This window comes from Pipistrellus kuhlii, unplaced genomic scaffold (assembly GCF_014108245.1).
Source record: "Pipistrellus kuhlii isolate mPipKuh1 unplaced genomic scaffold, mPipKuh1.p scaffold_m20_p_5, whole genome shotgun sequence".
Classification (NCBI taxonomy): Eukaryota; Metazoa; Chordata; class Mammalia; order Chiroptera; family Vespertilionidae; genus Pipistrellus; species Pipistrellus kuhlii.
In genome coordinates, this window is record NW_023425551.1 from 61,739,914 (window position 1) to 61,763,280 (window position 23,367).

At 36.5% G+C, this 23,367-nt stretch overlaps 1 protein-coding gene across 4 annotated transcripts in view; it reads left to right on the top strand.

Annotated features, from left to right (window-relative positions):
- The window catches only part of KHDRBS2 (KH RNA binding domain containing, signal transduction associated 2), a 461,654-nt gene that overhangs the window by 209,186 nt on the left and 229,101 nt on the right, over window positions 1-23,367 (top strand). For all 4 annotated transcript variants that reach the window (XR_006740033.1, XR_006740034.1, XM_045572975.1 and 1 more), the window contains exon 4: window positions 402-548. Coding sequence is in view for 2 of the 4 variants with exons in the window: in XM_045572975.1 (XP_045428931.1) it covers window positions 402-548 (147 nt within the window). In the remaining 2 variants the exon portion in view is untranslated. The remainder of the gene's footprint in view (window positions 1-401; window positions 549-23,367) is intronic.

Below are 23,367 nucleotides of genomic sequence, written 5' to 3' on the forward strand. Positions count from 1 at the left end.
AAGTTCTGGTTCTCTTAAAGAATAGTGATAATCTTTGGTTTATTATTTGCAAAATCCTACTTATCAAATGTAAAAACAATCCTTTTCTTCCAGAATGTGGTGGTGCACACTGAAGAGTTAACGGCAGTTCTGCTAAATCTTCTCAGGGATTTAACATTTTCATTTAGCTGATTAAAATCTGTTGTAGATGATAAGTGTGCCAGCTTTTTTTTTTTTTTTTAATCATTCACTCAAAAATGATTTTTAAAAATCTTTAAATGGCTTGTACCTGATTTTTATTTCTCAAAGGGTTTCTACTTATGGAAAATTTGCTTACATTATATCCTTTTGTCAGTCTCAATGAATGTTAAATCAATGCAAAATGAGTGGATTTGTATTTCTAAAAATAACTTCTTTCACAGGAAGAAGAGCTAAGGAAGAGTGGGGAAGCCAAATATGCCCACTTGAGTGATGAACTTCACGTGTTAATTGAAGTGTTCGCTCCACCTGGGGAAGCTTATTCACGTATGAGTCATGCATTGGAAGAGATTAAAAAATTCCTGGTTCCCGTAAGTGTTTTTCGTTTTTTTACAAAGAAGTTTCTCAGCAGTTTCTATTTTTAAAAATTTGCCTGGAGCTCCACTGACTTTTTAGAAGGAAATGCGTATTGCAAACTAATTATTCAGAGACTTAATAGGAACTATAGAATATCCAAAACACTTGGCATAGGATCTGGCATGTTGCTACCTCATGATGGTTTGACTTCAATATTTATCTTCAGTACATTCCCAGCTGTGCGTCAGTGCATAACCATGAAGAGTAAGACAGTGAACACATAAACACAAAAATGTAATTGAAGCTGTATACTTTTCTTTTGTGTCTTAATAAATTGGTAATTGACATATATTATTGGCAACTTTTAATTATCAAAGAATTTGCATTTGTAGCGAGAACAAAAAGATTATATATGCCATATTTGTAACAAGACAATGATGTTACTTAAAAACATCAAATGCATTTTTTATGTGATGGTATGCCAAGTGCTGGCTCATTATAAAGTGTAATGTAAAATAATCAGTGTTAATAGAAACAGACATTTGTTGACATGAAGCAAAACTTGGAAAAATAAATGCATTGCACTAAGTGAGAGCAGTAGAGAATATTTGGTTAGTAAAGCAATAAATTCATGGCTGCATATTGAATAGAATTCTGTATTGATTTTCTAAAAAATTAAGGAAGATAAAATGAATGAAGCTTTTCTAAACGTTGACAATTTAGCATTCTAGGAAGAGATCATTCAAACAAAAATCTTGGCAACAGACTTAGAGCTGGGAATAAGACAAACAAAAGAGAATGCTGAGGAAGGTTTTCTAGAGTACCTAGGCAGAAGTCTTTTTCAGAGAGAGAGGGGAGACGAGAGAGAGAGAGAGAGAGAGAGAGAGAGAGAGAGAGAGAGAGAGAGAGAGAGAGAGAGAGAGAGAGAGAAATCTGTGTAACAAAGAACACATTTCTAAAGTGATGGATAAACTCAGAGGAAATGATGCATAAGATTCACTGATTGACAGTGATTTTAAGAATGGGAAAAGAAAAGAAAAAATAACCATTTCAGAATGTAAAAGAATCAAAATCTAACAACATAGTTAATTAATCTATATGCCCAGTTTAAAAACTTCTCTCAGGACAAAGTTCTCAATAATGCTATACCACTAATGATTATTCCTTGACACTTACATGCAGACTGAATTTTCACACAAATTAGTATCTGGTGCTCATCTGAACACCTCCCTAGGTACACCCTATGTTTTTTTAAGAATGTGGATGATATGTATGTTCTCTCTCCCTCTTTCCTCTGAACAAAATAAAATGCCTAGTACTATTGGGTAAACATGTTTTACTATGTTTACCTCAGACCAAACTTCTGGTGATATTGAATGGGTAGAAAAATGCTAGGTCTGCCTACATTACTAATTCATTTCATGACTGTGGACAAGGCATTTAAATTCCCAGAGCTTCAGTTTATTCATCTTTAAAAAGAAGATAATTATAGTTGACTGACCTGTGTCACAGCTATTGTGACTATTACTGCATATGAAAGACATAGACAATTATGAAGTACTATGTAAATGGATTATTTTTTAATCTATTTTCATAGTAGATAGTCTAGGAATAACTTTTTGGGGTAAAATATATAAGATGAAATACTGTTTTATTGCTACATATATATTGGACCTAGACTGTTGTCTATATTAACCCTATTTTATTATAAATATCACTAATACATTTTCCTTCTTAGACCTCGAGATGTTCTTCTCCACTGATATATTAATATATGGCAGTGCCTCCCTTGGATGCTCAACATTTAGCATCATACCTGGCAAATCAGTGTTTGTTTGATAGTCTGACTGAATCAGTGTTTGTTTGAATGGCTGACAGGGTGCCAGGGAGGGAGGGAACAGCTCTCTGGTCCAGGTTTGGGGAATATACCCCATAATCAAGGTGCTCTCTATAGATACAGACCCAGACGAAGGCTGAAGATCTTCCATTGGCCAGGTTGTCCTGTTCCTGTCTATCTCTGGGATTTTACCTCTCCCTGTCCAACTGCCCACTTCCTGGGCTCCAGACTTTCAGCCTTCCTTCCATGCCATCCTCCAGGGTCCCTCCTCAGTAAGGGCCTGTGGAGATTATTTGCCAGTGTATTGGCAGGGCTATCTCTTTGTCATTCAAGTCTTGGCTCAGCTGTTAGCTCTGCAGGAAATCCTTCCCTGACCACACGATATTTTTATGTGTGCACAATTCTATTCTGTTTCACATCATCACTGCTGTCTGATTTCACATTGTCTCATTAGGCTCTAGCCCTCTTCACTATGTATTTCCTCAGAGCTCTTTTCACCAACATATTATCTATAGAATGTATAGGTGTGTATGTATATATTGAATATATTTTTTATTCATTTGTTAATTGTTGGTTTTCTTGCCAAAATATACATGTTATGAGGGCAATGATTATTTATTGTCTAGTTTCACCACTTTATTCTCCCATTTTGAACCACGCCAGGGACATAAGAAGCACTTAATAAATATTTTTTTATGAGTGAATACATGATGGAATGAAGAGCTTTTAAAAACGAATAACCACTCTGACATCTCTCTGCATTATATGAGCAAATTTTACAATCACTGAAGGTCCTACAACTTCATGGATTTTTCCCCATTTGCCTTGCCTGCCTCAGCACCAAGCAAAGGAGGAAATGTCTACTTCATCCATCACAACTACAAGGGAGAGAGTGAACTGCTGATTCTTTGTTTATTGTAGGAAATCACTTGGTGATCCAGGTTTCCTTTGACATTTGATATACAAGTCCACAGAAAAGCTAATGCATTTGCACATTAACACAAGCATCAGAGGTGAAGAAGTATAGACAGGAAGTCATGCTAGACAGCATAGAAGGCTGAGTTTCTCTGATATCTAGCTCCTCTACAAAATGGAGTGTCCTTTCACGTTAGCATTTTTACCTCCCTCCCCTTCTGTATGTTACCAAGTGTGCACACTGTTTGCCCATTGTCCAGGGGCTGTAATCTTCTAAGACTGCTAGCTTTAGAACGTGCAACTGTCCGTGAAATGTCTGAATGCCAGGAGATGTTGAAAAACAATGTACTTCCAGTACTTTAAATGAATTGTTAAAGAAAAAAAAATATATTATTGCCCAGGGAAATTATCTGCTTGCTGATCTCCGTTGAGTCACTACTGTTTATCAAAACAAGTAGAGTGGCAGGTCAATAAAACATTAATAAATTGAACCTCGCTAATTTTAAATTGTGAGTGCTTTGAACAGATGCTATATTAAAGTCTTCCATACTTTTTCCAATTTAGCTTACAGATTATGTGCGTTAAATAAATTATTTGACAATGACAAAAGGGAATAAAACCTTTGCTATATGTTTTAGTAATGTTAATACCTTTACCTTCCCTTTGCAAGCTGTAAAGGGGTAAACAAGTTCATTATTATATTCTGTAGTACTCCCTTTTTTATATATGGGCACTAGGGCTGTGGTTGTACAGGTTGTGCCTTGCATGGTGCTATGGGCCACATCTACCCAGTAGTTTGTGAATGGGACCTTTTTGTTCCTGAATACAACTACCCTTTTTCCAACCCTAGTTAGCAGATTAATTTAATATAATGACACTGTATTCCATTTTCCTAAGTTGGGTGACTCTCACCTTCAATTAAGTTGAATTAGCAAGTTTTACTAATGCTTAATAATTAACTCAATAATCCAATAATGATTAAAACATAATACTTGATTGAAGCACTAAGCAAAATCCCTCTCATTGAATATGAGTTTATATATCTTTTCATAAAAAATATGAGGATGGGTTTCATTTAGCAGGAAATTAGATAATGAATAGATTACTTTGTTACCTCCTGAAGATGTTAGTTATTGACAGAATTGAGAAATGACAACATTCATTTTTACCAAGACCTGTCATGGCCCAAATCTTTCCAAATGCAGTGTGCTAAACAACACTATATCATGAGTTAACAGAATTTGACAAGTACTTGTCATGCCTGTGTTAAGCCTCTAATGATCATCCTTGGAGGTTTGTATCATTTAAATAAAAGGCATATATACCCAAAGGGACACTCACAACTCCCAATGTTTAGTTTCTTCTAAATGGCAGAAAGGAAACATACCATGTGAGATATTTTTTGTGTCTTCTCTAATAACACTTAAAATGGCATGGATATATAAATAAATTAAGTATATGAATATATTCAAATTATACACACACAAACACACACACACACACACACACACACACACACACACATATATATGTGTATATCTGTTGTAAATATGTGTGTGTATGTGTAAAGTTTATATCTGTATTCGTGGTATATATGTATCTTTTTGTTATTCTCATCTCTCTCACATATAATAAGACTTTAAGTAAATTCAACAGAAAATAAAAGCATCAGGCCTGGTTGTTTATTTTTCCCCCCCTGAATTAGATTGGATATGCTTCATGGTGAGAGCCATGATTCTTGAAATGGGGCTATTAGAGTTATTGTATTATTTCAAGTTTGAGATATTGGAAACCTATATAGAAAACCTACCAAGAATGTGACTATGGAGGAAAAGTAAAACCCTTTTCCTCTTTATGGTAAAAACAAAAAGAGTATATTCCTGCCATCTATTCTTCAAAGACTGTAATCCTAGCTCTGAAATGAGAAAATGACATTTATTGCAAGTAAAAAATCATACAAAAAGTAAGCAGATATAAGGAAATTAGAAAACAGAAGCAGGATATTTTAAGTCTAGGAGGTGGAAGAAAAAACTAGACTCTCATGCACTGAAAAATTTTGGGAGATTACAAATGTAAGAATGTATCTCTGAAATCTATACTATAATTTTATAAGAATAGACTATTTGGTAAATATGTAGGGGACACAGTTTATTAAATGAAAACCTACCAGCCAGCAAAAGCGACAGTGGTAAATGATAAGACCCACAAGTTGGGGAAAGGCAGATGCAGTTTGGCTGGCTGCTGGTAGGAGTTCAGCATGTACAGTAACAACATCCTACAGGCAAGAGAATGATCAGTAACAATATCAAAATAAAGTTCAGTGCAGAGAGGAAAACAGGATCTGTGACCTGTATAGTGTTTCTTTATTGTTGTGGTTATTGTAAAACAGTTGTCAAGAGCTTTCTCAGATTGTTATTATCAAAACCAATTAATTTCCTTTTCTTTCCCATAATTAGCCATATTTTAATAGTGTGATAGGTAATAGCACTAAGCACAAACCACATATATTTATGTTTGCTTGCTCTGAAAATATCTACTGTATTTCTACACACTCTGATTATTTTCTGATTACATTTGGATAAATGTATAATCATCTAATATTGAGCATTTTTAAGCCTAATGCCTTGTAGCCCTATATAATAAAAGGCTAATATGCAAATTGAACAAACAGCGGAACGACCCTTTGCTATGACATACACTGACCACCAGGGAGTAGACACTCAACACAGGAACTGCCCCTGGTGGTCAGTGCTCTCCTCCAGGGGGAGTGCCGCTAGCCAGAAGCCTGGCTCATAGGCAGGCGAGCGCAGCAGTGGAGGCAGGAGCCTCTCCTGCCATCCACCTGCCGGCTCCTGGACTGTGAGAGAGGGCAGGCCGAGCTGAGGGACCCCCCTCGCCCCCCAGGAGTTCAAGAATTTCATGCATTGGGATTCTAGTAGTAATATAAGCCTCTGCATTAGAAAAAAAAAAATAAAACTTTGTTAGTTCTTAGAACAGAACTAATAATTATCATATAATTAATTATATGATAATATAATTTATTATTATTAAAACCCAAGGCCACGTTAGAATTGCTAATTGATTAACATAACCTGGAAGACAGATAAAAGAACTGTGAATTCTCTGCAAACCCTAATACAAATATCTTCTGACTCCTCACTAGTACAGATAATCAAATATTCTCTTTATGAATCTAGGACCAGGCATTTGCTTTGTATCTTAAAAATAAATCATTACTAATTATCACTGGTCTCATTTGATGCCAATGTTGTAAATTCTTTTCATGAGTTCGTAGTGCATTTTTGATCCCAGCATTGTTCGCCTATAGGTACTTGGATTTCATCTTGATAAGTTACTTCTTCTCCATTAATTGGCATTATAATAATTATTAAAAAAATCCTGCTTTTGTAATTCCATATGTTGTTAGCATGAAGGCTTAGCAGCATTCCTAAAAAGTTGTCTGTTGTTCAAGATCTGCACTTTCTAAGAATACAGGTTTAATCTCCAAGGTGAGAATCTTACCTCTTAACTTTATCAGCTTTTAGTGTAAGGGAAATCTTAGAGGATCATATAGAAATTTTATATAATATTCAAACAATTTACTAATTGCTAATCCTGCAGTTTTATATTATAAACATGTGAACACTGACCTGTGAATATTTGCCTAGATGGAATCAACTAAAAAGACTCATAGTTATTGAAGAATGTGGTACAAAAAGAAATCAAGCCAAAAAAAAAAAAAAAGTACATAGCCGAATTATCAGAATCGTTCAATAAAGTAAGTCATTTTAGCTGAGTAAATAAAGAAAATAAATGGCAGTAATTAATGCAAGTTGGAAACTTCTTTTATATTCAATTCAATAAATATTTCTAAGCATCAAATTATATGTCAGTCATGCTTCTAGACACTTGTGTTACATCAGCCACTGCCCTTGTAGAATTTAAGAGCCAGATAAATATATGCAGAAACATTTAAGAGAGAATTGGGATGGTATACCAAACTGGATAATATGGGAAATAATGATGACAGACCAAGAAACACTGTTCAAACAGAAAAAATGTTATTTTTCTAGTCAGGAAAAATCAATTGTTGACAAAGACCACCACCAACCAGACAAAGGTGAGTAATTCAAGAGACAGAGAGTGATAAAGAGAGAGTTGTGGGGGAAGAGAGTTTTGATTCGTTTCTTAGGGGCAGTTGATATCCCACAAAGAGTCTATTTTATATTGAATGTTTTTAATGCAACAGGAAAATCTTAGAATAGCATATTTTAAAACATTATTTTTGCAAAGCTAAATATTCCTGAAATGTGACTTCAACTTCAGTTCTAGCAATTAGTTCTTACTTTTAGTCAACTCATTTTCATTAAGATACAGCATAAGCTTATTTTGAATTGCCCTGCCTGATTCACTGATCTCATTTCATGTCTCTGAAGTTTCTTTAAGCAAGCTACCATGGACAGTGTATTGATTCTTCCAGACAGTATTTAAACTATAATCTAAACTAAATGCAAGTATTTAAACTTGCATATCTCTCTTCCTCCATGAACTATATCTTCTCTCTGATCTCTAATCTGTGTGTGTGTGTGTGTTTGTGCGTGTGTTTTGTTTGTTTGTTTGTTTTGTCTGTTTCACCCAGCCTCTCTACATAGTATATATAAGGATGCATATGCACCACTTCCTTAAAATAGAAGTGGGAATGGCTCACTGGATGGTCTGTACTCAATATAGTATGCATAGGAATCAGTTTATATTATTCTGTAACCACTGTCATTCTTTCATTTTTATTACCAACAGCTTGAGCAAATCACAGAGTTTTCCACTTGTTCTCCTATAAGAAGAGTCTTAATTTATGCAGTTCATGTTTTAAGCCCATTTAGTTCCAGTTTGTGATTTCTATGTTAATTTCCATTCAATTCAAAGTTCCACTGTTCCCCAAATGTACAGTATGGGGAGTAGCAGGAGGGAAGGAGGCATGAAATCCTTGTTTATCTCCTTCCACTCTCTACCCTCTGGCTTCTAATGCTTCCAAAGCTTTATGAATAGTCTTGGCAGATGGGGTTGGAGGTGATATGGAATTAAAGAAAGGTGGGCTGTAAAACTGGTCATGTAATAATCTGGTTAGTTTGAGTCTAATTTCAAGCATCTTATTCTGATGAGATATATGGAGGATGGACCAGCAGAATCATGGCCAATCCTCAAATAACTCAGTTCCATTCTTTTGGAAAGCTGAGGGAACTTAGGGTTCTCACAATGCAGTCCATTCTCTCAGTAGTCTCTTGATACTATTCTACCACCTTCCTGCTCCCAGTGTTACAGGTGAGTCATGTCCTGTCTACCAAACTTGTTCTTCCTCTCTGAGAGCTTGTGAGATTATTTTACCTGTCCTTCAAGTTCAGGAATTTTACCAGGATCTGCTCAGGTGTGGCTCTCTTCTCATCAGCCCAGCCTGAAAATCAGTAAGCTCTTTCAATCAATGGTGTTAGATCTTTATTTCAAGGAAATTTTCTCCCTACGGTTTGTATATTTTCTTTTCTCCATATTTTCCCTTTTTGTAATTCCTATTGATTATAGCAAGTCTTAGATCTTTTATCCAGTTGTGTTTTTCTAATATGTTCATCTTATCATTTTGCTTATGTTTTCTAGAGATAGATACCTTCTGCAAGGTCTACTAAGTCATAAATTCAATATTTAGGGTGATGATGTTCTATTTCATCCCTTAAATTACTCAGATCAAAATTATGTAGAGATTGTGCTTACTTTTTTGTTTGTTTGTTTCTTCAGAAAGTACTAAAACTGTATCTTACTTATCTCTTTTGTTTTTGTATTCAGGTTTATTTCTCTCTTCTCTAGCAGTTTTATTTCCTTGGGCAGGTGCTTTGGCTCTCTCTTTTTCTTTCTCCTCCCTCCCCCATTTTGTTTTTTATCTCAGTTTAGTGTGTTTTTTTTAAATTATTGATTCCAGAGAGGAAGAAAGAGGGAGAGATAGATAAAAACATCAATAATGAAAGAGAATAATTGATTGGCTGCCTCCTGCTTGCCCCACACTGTGGATGAGACCACAACTTGGGCATGTGCCCTGACCAGGAATCCAACCATGACCTTCTGGTTTATAGCTCAACATTTGACCACTGAGCCATGCTGGCCAAGGTTAGTTCTGTATTTTTATGTACCTTTAGTGACCTCAGTCCTCTAAAGTTAGAAAGTAAAGCAATCTTCCCAACATATACCAAGAATGTAGAACTAAGCAGTCCACCAAAAACTTGTAGAGAACCTGAAAAATGCCTTCCTGTTCTTCAGTCTCCTTTTATCTTTCCAGACTTAAGGGCTTACCCATTCTGGTCCTTCTTAGCCTCTTGTTGGCCCGGGAAAATAGGCATGCTCAAGTGGGTCTACAGTAACTCTCCACTTGGATGAAGTATAGATCTTTGCAAGTCAAACTCTTTCCCAAATAGTCACTCTACCATTGCTACTCTGGGGTTTTACGATGCTGGTTTTCAGAGACTCAGCCCATAGGCAATAAAGGCCTATACCAGTCAGTTTTCTTACCTGAGAATCAGTGAACTCAAGGCCTAATGTGCCCTTAAGTTTCTGATCATCTCAGCCTTTATCTTGCTTAAAATCTGCTGGTATGTCAGAGTTGGTAAACTAGGGAAAGGAACTTAATTTTAGCTCACTACCTTCCCATAATAACCAAGGTCTTCTACAGTTAGTGTGATGAAGTCTCTTTATATTTCGAACACAAAAGAAAGCATCCAAAAAAATAGCTTTATAGGCACCAGAGATTTAAAATTTGAACTCTATATGATGTGAAGCTTCTAAGATGAACATTTTGTTTTGCAATAAATCAGAAATTACATATTAAAAATAAAATAATGAAATAGTCCACAGGAGAAAAAGCATAGTGTTCCATAAACATCTATCTCTATAAGGATTTGGTGCACAGTTGTTTCCATGTGTTTTATGCAGATGTTGTCAAGTTAATATGCACAAATACTAATGAAAGCCCCTCCATAATGGTAGATATACTATGGTAAACCTATTTGGGGATTCAGACCATTCACATAAGTGATATATATGACAATAGCAACTCCCATTTCCCATTAGTAGCCAATTCTGTGGGTAATGTTCATTTTACTTTGCTTTTAATAGAAAAATTAAAATGCTAACCGCTTATTTCTACTCTCTTTGCATACCTTTTACCTGTAGATTGTTCTTTAGGGAAAGAACAGTGACATTTGTTTAGAATCTAACACCTGCTAGGCCAGGCATTCCGGTGGGTGGCTTATAAACATTACCTTTCGTTATCCTCGCAACAGAACTGGGAAGGATGTGTGAAGCTTATATCCATGAGGAGATAGAGGCTGAGGAAGATTGTGTAGCCACATAAGTAGATAAGTAGCCTGGCATAGCAAAGCCTACCTGACTTTAAAGCCCATAATTATTTTGTTTTGTTTTTCACAATAGCGTATTGCTTTCCACATTGGATAATGAAAGACAAATTGGATGTCTAAGATTTGATCCAGCTAGACATCTAAATGTAATTACAATACCATTGATAAGTGACACAAACTAGATTTGAATAAAACCGAGCATACCACCTTTGCATATTTCCACTTGGTATTCCATTTGTGATATTTGGATTTCTAATTCTATTTAGAGATAAATATGATAAATATTACCAGAGGATAATACTTTTATTGTTAAGAATGCTATTACCACATATTTTAAAAAATTACTTATTTATTGAAAATAGTTAATTTTATTTATTTATTTTTAACTTCCTTTTTCATCATTGACACTATTACAGATGTCCCCACCCCTTTTGCCAAACTCTACCAGCCCCTGCTGCCCCTTCCCTCTGGCCAATACCACATTGCTGTCTTTGTCTATGGGCTTTAATATATATTCTTTGGCTAATTTCTCACTTTCTTTCATCCAGTCCCCCATCCCCTTCTCTGACAGCAGTCAGTTTGTTCTATGTATCTATGCCTCTAGTTTAATTTTGTTATTTGTTTATTGTGTTCATTAGATTCCACATATAAGTGATATCAAATTTAGATTCCACATATAAGTGACTCTCTTATTTCACTTAGCATAATAATCCCTGGGTCTATCCATCCTGTAGCAAAAGGTAAGATTTCCTTCTTTTTTATGGCTGTGTAGTATTCCATTGTGTAAATGCACCACCTCATTTTATACACCAAACTTCTGATGGGCACTGGGGTTGTTGTAAATAATGCAGTTATGAACACAGTGGTGCATATATTATTTTGGATTCGTATTTTGGGATTCCCAGAAGTGGCTACTGGATCAAAGGGCAGATCCATTTTTAATTTTTGGAGGGAAACCATAACTTTTCACTTAGTGGCTGTACCAGTCTTCATTCTCACCAACAGTTCACGAGGGTTTCCTTTTCTCCATATCCTCACCAGCAATTGTTGTTTGTTGATTTATTGATGGTAACCATTCTGGCAGGTGTGAGGGTGATATTGCATTGTGCTTTTAATTTGCACAATCATTCCTGATTTTGAACTCTTTTTTTCACATATGTATTGTCCATTTGTATATTCTCTTTGTAGAAGTGTATATTCAAGTCCTTTGCCCATTTTTCAAATTGGATTATTTGGAGATATACAGCTATATCCTCATGTGCATCTTTACTGACCAATCAAAATGGTTCTACAATCAGAACATTCAATTCTGATCACTGAGGATAATCCAATTTGGACCAATCAAATAGTGTGAATCTGAAATCTTCATTTGCATAAAATCAGACCAATCAGAAAGTATAGGAGAGTGGTAGAAACCTGTCTCTATATAAATCATCCTCTTTGTCTCAATGGAGCATACCATATTTTCCGGCATATAAGACGACCCCCTAATTTACAGTTAAAACATAGGTTTAGGCCTATATACTCTGTATAAGAGTACCCCCCACTTCCGAGGCAACACCAGTTCTTTTTTTAATAGACCGCCTCTCTAACTCAGCCAATCCAAGCAGGCTTTTTATGCATGCAAATTATACATGTTCTGTACCTGAAGCTACACTGTGTTCTAGTAAAAAGCCTGCTCAGATTGGCCAGAGTCAGAGAGGCGGTCTATTAAAAAAAGAACTGGTGTTGCCTCGGAAGTGGGGGGTAGTCTTATACAGCGAATATAGGCCTAAACCTATGCTTTATCTGTAAAATTAGGGGGTTGTCTTATACGCTGGAAAATACAGTATTTTCAATTTCTATTGATTGAAAAACAGGTTTCCCTAGCTTGAAAAATGTTTCAGTTGAGCTGTTTCACTTAAATATAGGTTTTACCTTCACAGCATCCCAAATTGTGGACTCCAGTTAGCAAGGGATTGGTGGCAGTGGCTTTTGTTGACAAGGGGTAGCAGGGTATTTAAATAAATAATTTTTTTGAAACAAGACTATCTTTCCTCATAGAACCTAAGGTTGATATTGTCATTTTTTTAAAAATATATTTTATTGATATTTTACAGAGAGGAAGAAGAGAGAGAGATAGAGAGCTAGAAAGGTCAATGAGAGAGAAACATTGACCAGTTGCCTCTTGCACACCCCCTACTGGGGATATGCCCACAACCAATGTACATGCCCTTGACCGGAATCAAACCTGGGACCTTTCAGTCCACAGACCGACGCTCTACCACTAAGCCAAACCGGTTTCGGCTGATATATTGTCATTCTCATTTGTCTTCTATATTTTGGTTTATATATCTAAGTTCTAAAGAAAGAGTTACTTTTTTGTATCAGAAACTTGTGTATTTTCTAATTGTTTATCCTTCAATTTTTACATATTAGGTCTGTTTCACATTTCAATTTAAAGTGTAACTGATATATGATGGTGTCTTTACTTTGTAAGGGGAGTAATTTTAGCTGAAACCATATTCTTGCTGTAGAAGTAGAGGTTTTCCCCTTTCTACCCGTATGTGAGGATGGGGGGATGAGAAGAGATAAACCAAAGAAGTTATATGCTTATAGCCATAGCCCGTGGACATGGGCAATAGAGTAGGGAAGACCTGGGGATGGAGTGGGAAGGGCCTGGGAGGAGGGGGGTAAAGGAGGATAGCTGTAATAGTATTAACAATAAAAAATATATTTTAAAAAGTACATCCCACTTTGTCACAGAAAACATTTTCTATGTTAAAACTTTTATTCCCATACCTATATAGATATATTGATATAATTCTAGAGTTGGGAGGGATTTTTAGGCTCAGAGCAAATAATAGGTATCCAAAGCAAATTAAATATTGATGGTTGAAAATAAAATACTTAAAAATACTTTATTTACCTGTGAGAAGGACCACATAAAGTTCCCTAAGGAGTTTTCAGAATCATGGGGCTTCCAAGAGGATAGTTTGAAGACCACTGGTGGAATACTATCCTCATTTTGCCAATGAGGATATTAAGGTCCAGTATGGTTGCCTGAACTGCCCAAGGTCAGATAGCAAAAGAGGGATGAGTCAGGTGCCTCCTCATCAGTTAAACTTTCAAAATATGAAGGCCCAACTGCTATAAGCTCTCTCAGGTGCTACTGGAGAGGGCTAAGAAAGTTGCTTACAGGTGGCAATGTTGGTGTAAACGGCATTAAGCTCCTCCATACTTAGAGCATCCTATATGCCTATATCTTCTCACATAGACAACTCTGGATTTATTATCATTCAGAAGGCATTAGCCAACATTATTTTTAGTGGTAAAGCAGGCATAGTTTTCCTACTCATTCTTAGATATTCATTAATTCAGTAAGATCCCCGTACATCTGTTCTACCTGGGGGCTTCTTCCTTGCTTTCACTTCCGTATTTTCATGGTACAAATGCATTATAACCTTGGTTAAATCACTTTGCAACTGTTTTAAACATAGGTGAGGAATTTGTAATGGAACTTTTATGGTAGGAGTAGAAGCATTAAAATAACATGTGTTGAAATTATGCTTTGCCAGACTCTCTAAGGAATACTCTGTTATTTCTAACAAGCTGATACCTCCTTACATTATAATGTGGTCATTCTCACAGTTAATAATAGTGGTTAACAATATAACACCTTAAAATATAATTAGGAAGTGAACTTCAGAAGGCAAAAAGGGGATTGACATAATAACGAATACAGTATATCATTGGTTATTCTTAGGAATAAAAACCAAGTGCTATTTGAAATCACATTCTGAACTTCAGGGTCATCTTACCTGGGTAACAAAGTTACTAAATTAACCACTATTCCAAAAATTGTGGACAAGGTTATTCTGTTTTGCTTAGACCCTTTGGGTTATGATGAAAAGGGATTTATTAAGATTAAATCACAAAAGCATGTGTGGAGAAAAGAGGCATTGCATATCTACACTAATAAAAAAGAAATCTGCCAATTGACCGTACCTCTGCTACACCCATCAGCCATGCTCACCAGCCAATCAGGAGTGAGTATGCGGGGAACCTCACCCTGAAAGGGGGTATGGCCAGCTTGCAAACAGCCCTCAGTCCCTCACCCAGGCTGGCCACATCCCCCCAGCGAGGACACTCATCCCATGGATGTGTGGCTGGCCTGCAAACCACCACAGGCCCCTTGCCCAGGCTGCCCCATGCCCCAAGGTAACCCCCACCCTGATCCGGGACACCCTTCAGGGCAAACCAGCCTGCCCAACCCATGCACCAGGCCTCTATCTACACTAATAAATGCTAATTAGACTGGGAGACCTTCCAGGAGACCTTCTGGACATTCTTCCAGACAAAGCCATGGTGGTGGGCTGAGGTAGAAGCGGTCAGAGGCGAAGAGGGGAAGGCAGTTGTGCGTGATCAGGCTAGTGAGGGGAGAGGTCATTGGGGGTAAATAGACCAGACCAGCAGGGGGGCCAGTTGGGGGCCAGCAGGCCACCAGTGAGGGTCAGTTGGAGGTGATTAGGACAGCGGGGCGGGGGGGGGGAGTTTGGAGTGAGTAGGCCAGCAGGTGGGCAGTTGGGGGTTTGCAGGAAGTAGGGGATTTTCAGGGCAAGCAGGCCAGCAGGAGGGGGAAGTTGGGGGTGATTAGGATGGTGGAGGATTTGTTGGGGATGAGTAGGCCCATCAGGCAGTGTGGTTAGGGGCAACCAGGTAGGCAGGCAGATGAGCAGTTAGGAGCCAGCAGTCCCGGATTGTGAGAGGGATGTCTGACTGCCAGTTTAGGTTCAATCCCTGTAAACTGGCAGTCAGACATCCTTGAGGGGTCCCAGATTGGAGACGGTGCAGGCCAGGCTGAGGGACACCTCCCCATGCACAAATTTTGTGCACTGGGCCACTAGTATTTAATAAATTAAGAGAGAGGGAGAAGAGAGGAAGAGGTCATTTAATGTTGCTTAAATCAGGCCCCAAATTACTACTTTTCCTGCTATTAATGTTGCTTTAATTTTAGAAATTATAAATAAATTAAAAAAAAAACACACACATCTAATTATGACACTCTTTAGGGAGATGTTTTCTTTAAATACAGGATGGGGTGAGGTAAGAAAAAAATGAAATATCTGAACTAGGAGTACTCATTCCCGTGGTTCCCCAGACTCTTGGATCTTTCAAAATCCACCTTCCAAAAAAGTGAATTAAGAGTTAGAATGGCTATGGGGTCCTCATGCAGCTAGGGACAATATTAACAGTTTCAGGGGGGAAAGGTAAATATGTAAGGTGATGGGTATATAAATTAGTTCCATGGTTGGGAATCTTTTTACAATGTATAAAATCATCATGCTGTACACTTTAAATATTCTACTACTTTGTTTATCAAATATATCTTAATAAAACCTTTATATTGTTTATAAGATAAAAAAAAGAATTGGATTGTCATATCATATCACCTTATTAGGATCTTGACTTCTAAAGATACTTTCATTTTTATTTTCTTCTGCCACATAGATCACTGATCACTTTAGAATCAGATGGAAATTCCAGATAGTTTTCCAACAAAAATGCACAAGTCCAGGGGATTTGCATTCATGGATCCAAGATTACGGGCCTTACACTAGAAACATCAAACTCTTTGCATGGGAGCAGGAAATAGAAAAATTCATGTCTAAAATTCATTAAAATGCTAAATTTATTCTATATTAGAAAATGAAATGATCTATATTGAAAAGTACAGGTCATTTTGCCTTAAACTAGCTGAAGATAATTATAATAGAAAAGTAGTTTTTCTTACAGTCATCTTTTTAAATGAATGAATATTTTATCTTACAATGAGGTAATTTTACTACCAACTATACTTCATTACCTTTCAGCATAATTCTCACTTCCAACCTTTAGTTACAAATGCTATATCAATTATAGCACATTTAGAATGTATTTCCCTCAGACATTTCCCCCCTAATATCAACCACGAGACTTTGTCTGATTGAACAGGAATAAGATTCCATATATGCTGAATAAATGTGAAGCTTTATTGTCTATTGCCAACTGACCCTAAACTTCTTATCAAAGTAATAAAATCAGGAAATATGGCTCTTTATAAAAAAAAATTCACAAGGGTGAAGAAACCTGACTATGGGTTGTTTATTACATTTTAGATTAATTCATTGCCGTCACTCAAACTTCCACTTCTAATCAAAGTGATTCTCTAAACCTTATCCATCACAGTATCAGCAGTTCCATTGCTCTCTACTCTCCCCTGCAGTACAATGCCTGAACGTCCTCGAATAGGAAAGCATTGCCATAGTCCAGAATATCCACAGGCAAAAATTATACCTATTATTTATTTCTGATTCTTTGGGATTAGAAATAATTGTACATTATAGTGCAAGAAATGCTTCCATGTATTGGTGACGAGAGTGACTGTTTTTAGGATGTCAGATTTTTTACTGCCCCATATCCAACCGATCTGGAAAATGCCTCTTCTCACATGCATTGAACATGGGTTATAAGGGAAAAAAGCAACTGTGGCAAAGAATGTTGACCTGAGCACTAATTATCTCTTCAGAACCCACTTGACTTTTATTACCTGAGTGAAAATACTCAGAGGTAAGGAAAAAGCAGAGCTTAATGTCTGTCCTCCTCCCAGGCCTGGTTCTGGGCCATGCCAGCAGCAGTCTGGAATCTGGTCCTTCTTGCATCTTTTCAAAGCCTTGAAGCTTCCACATCAAGCTTTAACGGTTTTGATTCATTGGAGAGGAGGATGGGGGACAGATGTTTAACAACAAATTTTGAAACTGGTCCCTGGTACTTGGCAAACCCTAAGCCCTTGCAGAGGGTTATGTGCAAACCCTCTGAACTCCTGTCACTTTAATTTCAGCATTTTCCTTTTATTGTTTCCATCTCAACTCTAGAAAACTAACATAAAGCTCCCTTTTTCCAAACAGCCACAACCCTTAGTTTCCCCTCCTCATCCAAGTGCTTGGATTAACAAATTCTCCATAATAGACAATGATATTCATGAGTTACATGCATAATGCAATATAAAGTAAAACATTAAACTTTCTAAATATTTCTAGGGATCCAGGTGTTTACCCATATGTAGAAAAACAACAATACATATTTGACTAAAGATTTTTTTATCCTATTGACAGATTCTAATTTTGCCCAAACACCTGTGTGGAAATCTGCTTAAGTGGTTTTCTTTTGAAGCAGCACATTTCTGCCATGCTGTTTAGCTCATTCATCTGTGATTTTGTTACAGTTCAAATGTCAGAATCACTGGAAAGCTAGACCAAGACAACACTTGCTTAATTTATTTTTAAAAATAATTCAACGTCTGTAAATTACATCAGCTCACTAAATTCCTCAGAAGTTGCTTTTTAAAAATTGAAAATTCCAATCAACACATGTAATAACAAGCTGTTAATTGCAAGGAGGAAACTGCAGTTTATCTTTCAGAAATAGCCTATCTACTTTCAGGATTTAAAATGTGATTGATCGATGTGAGGGCAGATCCAGTGTGCTGCAGAGCAGTATGAACTGACAGTGGATTGCTATCTGCACATGTATCTACCCTGTGTTTCCCTTGAAACACAGCTCCCTGAGGTCAGACATCAGAGCTAGATTACACAATACAAGCCACATGCTGCCTGATACTACTACATACAGCTTCAATAAATATTGATCAATGGAAGTGGAATCTCACAATATGAACTAGTTAAAACATATCTAACTGAATTTTTACATGAGCCAGAAATTCTTCTACAACAATGTATGTATGTGTGCTGGTAGTTATGTATGGGTCACTAAAACGCAGCGTTATCCCTCTGTAGCACCAATTTTGACACAAGGGACAATGCGTTATTGACCTTTGAGCTTCATTCTTGATAGTTTCTGTAAGTGAATCCATGTGGTAAATGAGCTGCAGTATAAGAGGTTCGATATTTTGTATTGCAGTCTATTCACAGAGAAAGTAGTACATTTATGGATCTATAGTCTATTTTTAGGTATCATTCATTTCAAAAATTAACCTGAAAACAAAATTAAAATTGGCCATTTCATAGGGCATGCAGCATGAGATTCTTAAAAAGCTGTCTTTATATCGATATATGGAAAAGCTTCTGTAGTTAGATATAAAGGAAGAAACAAAATTTCCCCAGGCTTACTTCTTGACATATTACTAAGAAATCATTCTAAGTTATAGGTCACAGGTGTGGTTATCAAGAAGAAATATTTATTTTTTTATTTATTGGGTCCCATATATATGCTTTCCCATCATAATGTGGAGCATCATGGGGAACCTATAAAACCTGAAGGCTATGTGTTCCAATCAGACCACATTAGGGAACTATCTTCATGTAGATGATGGGAGAACATAATTTCCCAAAATATTCTGTGGGACATTCATTCTAGACAGACATCCGTGGGAAAAGAAAAAGTTAGAGAGCCCCTGTGTTCAATTAAGTTTAGAAAATGCTGCCTTCAGTATTTCCTTCTTTGATATTCACAGCCTGAATTACCATTCTAAAGGCTCTGAGAGGTCCTGAAGTAAGGAAGCTGAACTAACTTTTAACCAAGGATTTACAATATTTATTTTGCCAAGTATCTCTTTGTTCAGAATATAATTTCACTCATTCACAACATGCTATGTCAAGATATCCATTTATGGAAATTTAATTCTTATAACAGTTTTATTTACCTCACCTTGATATTTCTGTATTCTCAGGTGGTCTCTTAGATACTAAAATTCTATCATTTAAATTTTCATAACATATTACAGAACACTAAATGCCATCCTATAGAACAAAGAGGCAATATGCAAATTGACCATCATGCCCTCATACAAGATGACCACCCCCACGTGGTCACAAGATGGCTGCCACAAGATAGCGGACAATCTTCTCACAATCCAGGACTGCTGGCTCCCAACTGCTCACCTGCCTGCCTGCCTGATTACCCCTAACCACTTCTGCCTGCAAGCCTGATCACCCCCTAACCACTCCCCTGCTGTGTGGTATGTGATGTGGTGTGTGTGCATGTGGTGTGTGTGTGTGGGGGGTGTGTGCATGTGTGTGTGGCATGTGTGTGGTGTGTATGTGGTATTTAGTGATTGGGCTTAAACCTGCAGTCAGACATTTCCTGAGGGGTCCCAGATTGGAGAGGATGAAGGTTGGACTGAGGGATACTCCCCATTCCCCAGTGCATGAATTTTGTGCACCAGGTCTAGTCATTTATAAAGAACTTTAATTGTGGTCACAACTCATGTTCTGAACATGGTCAAGGGAAACCAAATTGACAGGAGATACCCTCTGCTTTTGCATATATTTGACCAATGTCCCTGTCAAGATTATTTACTGCCATGTTTTATTTCACTGCTACATACTAACTCAAGCGGTGTTTGATAATTAACAAGCTTACTATTACATTTGTGAGGATTAAGAACAAAAGTGCTTAGAAAGTAATTTTTCTTTAATCAAACCTGTCTCCACAAGAACAGATTTTTCACACCTTTGATATCACCTTTAAAATATAAATGATGTTGAATCTCGGAGGAAAGGAAGGGATGAGTGGGAAGAGATCAACCAAAGAACTTTTATGCGTATAAGCCTAAACCTAACATAAAAAATGGTGTAGTAAAGGTCTGAGGAGGGGTTGGAGGTTTGCTAGGAGTCAATGGGGTAAAGGGGGACATATGTTATACTTTCAACAATAAAGATTAAAAAATTAAATATATAAAATGTAAATTAATTTCCTTTTTATAAACTGAAAATCTGGGCTTCCAGAGTCAATATTCTGCATAAAGCAGGTAGGATATGGTTGAACATCTGATTTATATAAAATTTACATATTATTCTTCTGTCACAACCTAAGAGACACTTAGCCTAAATAATTAGCATTACTACCTAATTTTTTGTCACAAAGTAATGATGAAAACAGATAAAGAAAATAATGATTTATTGCATGTAGCTCCCATCCTCCCATCCTCTGAGGATATGGCCATCCTCTAAGTCTAAAAAGAGCCTCCCTACATGTAAACATGTTGAATGTTGGGACATTTAATGGATCTTCCACATATAGTAGTTGTACTTATTTAAAATAATTTAAAAGTAAAATTCACATGCAAATGTGGACACCTTTGCAAAACCTTGATACCGCCCACTAAGAATCTGACCTCCTAGGGTCTGCAGTCCATGGATTTGGAACCAGTGCAGAATTGGGGCCACACATTATTTTCTCTATGTTAGACAACAGTTTCCTGAGAATAATCTTGAATGTGCTCACAGTTATCGCTTCATTACAAGTTGCTGGAGACATGAGGTCATGTTTCTCTCTACCTAGACAGGCATCCTAGGGAGTCCCTTATTTATCTGAACTGCCACTTCATCTGGAAAGTAGTGAAAACCAAAACTAGCCCTTTGTCAACTAGTCCAAAGACCAGCTCTTGTCCAATTTAACTGCAAACTTTCAAAGCACATGGCAATAACCTTTGATTGACAACACAATGGATCTGCTCCTCAGATCTTGACAGAGATTATAACCTCAAAAGCTTTGCTGCCCAATTCCTATCAAAGCTTAGTTGTTTGGCATGATGTTTATTGAAGATTGACTATAAGATATGCTTGCCTTAGGTCACAAGTACATTCCTAGTGTGTTTTCCATGGAGCAGAGTTCCTAGTAGTGTCTCTGAAAAAACAACAACACACATATGTAGATACGTATATATGTAGATATATACATACACGCATATATTTGGGAGTGGTTACATTATCCTACTCAGTAATATTTTATAAGCTAGTCCTATAAAATATGCTATTGCATTTATTGTATTTCTTTTATGGCGTCCACAGTCTGTTTTCAACATAGCATAGCATCCAGAATGACTCATCTTAAACTGTGAGCCAGACCACATTAATCCTGTGCTCAAAACCCTGCAGTGGCACTCTACTTCATGCCCAGTGACAGTTAAATAATGTATGATGGCTTTTTGATCACCCCGCAATTTCATTTTGACCTCATGTTCTGTGACTCTCCTTTGCTCCCTTTGCTCCAGCCACTGTAACTGACCTTGAGCAGGTCAGGCTTGTGACCACCTTAGGACCTTTGAGCAGGTGGTGCCTGTTTATGAACGCCCCTTGATTCAGCATTTCAGACTACCTCCCCTTTTGCAAGGCTTTGTTTAGATGTCATTGTTTTCCAATGAGTCCTTCCCAAAACTCTACTTAAATTCATCTTGCTCACCCTGCCTGCACTCTCAATTTCCCTTACCCTGCTTGTATTGTCTTATCAGATTAGAGAGTACTAATCGCTTTCTAAAGCACAATACAATTTGCTTACTTGTTAGGTCTATTGTTAGTGTCTGTCTCCTTTTACTAGCATGTAAGATCCAGTGATCTCTGTCTATTATATTTATTGATTCTCACCAGAGAAAGAACTAAGAAAAAAGCCTGACTCATAGTAAGCATTCAGTAAGTAATTGTTTCATGAGTCAATGAAGGAAAGTTTGTTGTAGTGCTATTGTCTCAGCATAATACAATGCTCACCTTCTTGAGAAATCATAGGGGAAGTTCTTCTTAGGTTTCTCTTTATTAGGACAATGCTCACTTCCAAGTTGTGCACTGATTTGACTCCAGACCAGGGGATACATGAAGGGGGAAAGTTAGTAAACTTATCACCAGTTTAATGTTGTTTCAAATTCTGATCTTCTTCTTCAACCTGCATGATATTTTTAAGTGTCCTAAAATAACTACCTCCTGCATTCATTGGGAGAAATCATGTAGAATATGCTAATTCCATCTTACCCTGTAGCAGAATTTCTCAATGTGCTTTTTTTTCTTTCTTTTACCTCATTAATATGAAAATTTTGGCTCAAAATTTGCTCTCAAATGTATATAATATTATCAAAAATAAGTTTATGTTAAGGGAAGAAAATTAGTTCTTTTCATGGAGCAAATTGTTAAAATGTTAGAATAATTTATTTGTCGCTAAATTTGGGCATTTTTATGGAGACATACTGCTTCTTGTTGAAATGTTCCAGATCTGACCTTCATATTTATTTTATAAATTCCATCAGTGTAAGCTGCTCATGTTTTTATTGATCTGAGGTTCAATGTGTCTATTGCTTATGAGTTATTCCATTTCATTTGACCACAGTTTTGTGGAAAATATCAAACCACACATAATTGTAATTATTAACAATCAGTTGAGTGTAAAAACTTCTCCCCACATGAATGCCATTTTTCACTGTGTAACTTCACAGTGAAAAGCATCTTTTTTTGTCTTTTGGTTTTTTGTCATTCAACTTTTTATTTTTTTTATTTTTAAATGTCTTTATTGATGATGGCATTACATAAATGTCCTTATTCCACCATTTCCTCCACCCCCATTCATTCTTATTTATAATTGTTCCAAAATCCAGTAGAATGAGATTAATGTTTATGACTTTTTGAATATCCTTAAAACATTGCTTCAACATGTGTATGATGAACTAGAACCAATTTACAAAAATTCTACTTTTCATTTGGTATTGTATTATTTTTGGACATGAAAATTATTATGGTGTTTTGGTTAGATTCTTTTAGAAAACAACAGTTTACAAAGATCTCAAGATTTTTTACAAATATATATTAAAATTAAGTGTTTATTTTTAAAACCACATATTCAGTGGAAATTTATCTCTTATTTTGGCTCTGATTTTGACTTCCAAGA